This window comes from Aphanomyces astaci (genome assembly GCF_000520075.1).
Source record: "Aphanomyces astaci strain APO3 unplaced genomic scaffold supercont1.15, whole genome shotgun sequence".
Lineage (NCBI taxonomy): Eukaryota > Oomycota > Saprolegniomycetes > Saprolegniales > Verrucalvaceae > Aphanomyces > Aphanomyces astaci.
This window is the reverse complement of record NW_009798278.1, coordinates 1,118,483-1,122,121: the sequence shown is the minus strand read 5'-3', so window position 1 is coordinate 1,122,121 and position 3,639 is coordinate 1,118,483. Positions and strand designations below refer to the sequence as shown.

General features: G+C 52.3%; 1 protein-coding gene across 1 annotated transcript; it reads left to right on the top strand.

Annotated features, from left to right (window-relative positions):
- Positions 1-1,355: 1,355 nt before the first annotated feature.
- On the top strand, positions 1,356-3,327 carry H257_07518 (hypothetical protein; the record flags this gene model as incomplete). The annotated part of the gene is made up of 2 exons (XM_009833073.1): positions 1,356-2,333; positions 2,371-3,327. The coding sequence occupies 2 exons, from the start codon at positions 1,356-1,358 to the stop codon at positions 3,325-3,327; spliced, it is 1,935 nt and encodes a 644-aa protein (XP_009831375.1).
- Between the last annotated feature and the right edge of the window lie 312 nt (positions 3,328-3,639).

Sequence of the window (3,639 nt, the reverse complement as noted above, 5' to 3'; positions counted from 1 at the left end):
GTTAGCGATATATGTCGATGTAGATAAAGTGGTGTGTATGTATACAAGCATGCAGATTTACGGTTGGATTATGGCTTGCAATGTGATATGGAGTGTTATCGCCTGCATTTGAATCGATTTTATTGGCAACCGAAGGCCTTGCAATGCAGGCGATAACCCGCTGACCTGAGCTTTCAGAAAAGGCGTCGTACGTTTCGTCTCTGTACGCGTCGAACGATGCGTAGTTCATCGTGACGTAGTCAGGATCACTTGATTCGAAGAAGAACGTGTTGTCAGGGGTGTTGCCACCGCTCCTGCTTTCCCTACACGAATAACAGGTCTTTAAGGGGAAGTTGGTAGACCCGTCAACGTAGAGCTCCCAAGGGATACTAGTTTTGCAGCGGTTACAATGCATCAAGCAACCATCGTAAGCGCCGTGCATGATTGAAATGCAAACTGAAGTCGTGGATGTTAATGGACGACGAAGATTTCCGGATAACTTTCCGGATAATACTACACACTTTCGTCGGTGATTGCACAAGATACAGTTATGGGAATTATCGTTCATTTCACCGTTGAAAGGAACAGTCAGTGCATCGTGTGGAATGATGCAAATATTGCTGCTAGGAGTGTGGTGGACAGCACTATTTTGTGCGAAATTGCAGCGGAGGAGAGCAAACATATGTTATATTTATAGCCAATAGAAATTGAGTACTACTGTTGCGAACCAGATCGGACAGCCATGAAGCGGACGATTAAGTGGCCTAGTGCGGAGTTAAGGGAGAGCTTACTGTACCTGACTTTCAGCTCTCTCTCCATATGGCTATTGGATACACCTCTATGTATCAATAAGGCTATGTATTTATAGAGTGATTTTTCTCAGAATTCTACCAATTTACTACTACCGGTAGTAGTACAGTTAACACTAAACAAGTCAAAACAAATGGGACTCTTTTCATACATATGAAAATGGAGATTTTGGATATTGATGAGCAAGCTTACAGTTAACAGCTGTCGCGCACTGTAAGTGTAAGTCCTGTAGGGCTGTACAGGATACAGTACCTCTGGTTGAAAAAAAAGGTTTAGAAAGCCGATTGGTATAACGTTCTGTTGGTTCCAATAACGAAATGTGCTGGTACCTGGGACGCCTTCGACAGGAACTTCCTGCAAGCTGCTCCAGTCCAAGATGGCAGAACTCAAGCCCCAATCACATCTCGAAACACCTGGATGGATATTCATGCGCCTACATTATTACAAATGCGTAGCCCATCACTAGTGTACCACTTCACTGCATGTAGGTCCGAAATGAGGTGTCCAAGCTGGTCGTTCACCAACCGATTCAATTTGCACTTGCGGACACACACCAACTCGCACACATGAAGTTGTATCAGTCCCTCCTGGTCGGCGCCACGGCCGTCTGCGCCCTCGACACGTTCTCGGTAAAAGTCCTGGTCGACACCAAGACCTCGCAATGCGAACTCATCGAGTCGGTCCATTTGACCCAGCTGCACCGCGCCATTCAAAGCACGACCGACACGCTTGAAATCGTCACTGGACGTCAAAATCTGCCCACCGCCGACGAAATAATCCTCCCCCAACGAGGGGATGCAACGTCCCAAAAGTTTGTCGAGATTTTGGGGGGCAGCACCAACGCTGTGTTAAGCCACCTGCGCCGCCGGTGCCCCCAAGGCGCGCTGCAGTCCAACAACGTCGAAAGAGCCGAAGCGGCGAGGGTGGCGGCGCCCCCCGTCGTGCGTCGCATCGTCAACTCTGGCGACCCCAAGAACCGTATTGACATCGTGTTCATGGGCGACGGCTACACGGCGTCAGAAGACTCGCGCTTCTTCAGCGACATACAGCGGCTGACGGACGAGATGTTCAATGGCGACACGTTCACCCAGTACCTCCCCCTCTTCAACGTGTGGGCCGTCTACGTGCCATCGAACCAGTCGGGCATTGGGGTGGGAGGCAAGCCCCTGGACACTGCCTTTGGACTGTACCGGTCGGGGACTCAACTGCGGGGCATTTTCACACGCAAGACCGCGTACGCTCGCGAAGTATGCAAAGTAACTGGCGACAGTGCGTGTGACTTTCCGTCGCTGATCGGGAACGACGATTACTACGGGGGTCTCGGGGGCGAGTTTGTCATTGGCACTCGGTCGCCGACCACGGGCACTGTGGTGCTGCGTCATGAGATGGGTCACAACTTTGGCAAAGTCGGCGAAGAATACGACGGAGGGGGTGCGTACGTCGGGGCGAACTCGGCGCCGTCCGTGCAGGGCGTGACGTGGAAGCACTGGTTGACCAACCCGTCCCGATCTCCGAGAAGAAAAAGCTGTGATTTCGTACCAAAGGTACATGTGGCATGACCTGAAAAAGGGCGCATATCAGGTCAAGTTTAAATCTACTGGCACCTTTAAGCGTTGGGGCATTTACTTATCTGTGACGGGCGCCGACACCCAGGACTCGATCACGATCACGTTGGATGGCAAGCCGTTGGAATGGACGACGCGGGGGACGCAGGACCGGTCGTTTTCCGAATACAGGAGCACCTCGGGGGGGTTCTCCCCTGGCGACCACGTGCTGGAAGTCACGGGCTACGGATCGTTTGTCGGTCCCATTGCTAAGCAACTGTGTAGTGTCGAAGTGTACGAGTACGGCAACGAGGACGAGTTCAAGATGGACGACCCAGAGTACATTGGCGCGTACCCGACGTGGGACGGCTACAATGTCAAGACGATCCGCCCCTCCAACGAAAAGTGTTTGATGCGCAACATGACGTCGCCCCAGTTTTGCAACGTGTGCCAGGAAAACATGTGGCAGCAGTTTTTGAGTCGTGTGACGTTTATCGACGACATTGTCATAAACGGCAAGGACGTATCGCTCAAGCTCATTCCGCTGGGCCAACTTCGTCCGGTTGTGATTCCGAACGAACGATACTCCATCCAGTGGTTCAACAACGGCCAAGAAGTCACGACTTTCGAAGACAAGTTTACCGTGGACGTGTCGACCGTGGCTGGCGCAACCAAAGACTGGACGGTCAAAGCCACACTGTTCACCCCCAAGGTGCGCAAGGACTCGAAGAACGTCATGTCCGTCGAGCGCAACTTCACCGTGAACACGACGTTTACACCGGTCCCTACATCCACCACCACTCCTGCCCCCACAACTACGGCTACCTCCGTCACCCCTACTACAACTACCAAGGCCCCCGCTACTCCATCCCCTACCACAAGCCCCGTGACCTCTACCCCCTCCCCTTCAACGACGGCTGCCACCGCCAAGCCCCCGTCACCCGCCCCGACGACGGCAACGCTGACGCCGACCACGTCAAAGCCCCAATGTTAGGCGACGTTATGGTACCTACCTGCACATGCTAACGATCTCCCCACTCGACTAGTGTCCAAGTCCGACGTAGTAGTAGTTCTAAAGTGTAATACTTGAAGTACTATTTCTAGGCGTAATACTTGAAGTACTATTTCTAGGCGTACAGTTATGTTCATTGACATATTGCATCTGCACCCGGTGCCAGTAAATTTAACCCCATTATCCGCGAGGCAGCAACGTGATGGGGCGCCCAGACCAAGACTCAGAAACGGAAAAGCTGAAGTATCGGAGCATAGACTGGTAGGCCCCAGTGGGAGCGGAGCAATCGGAAGA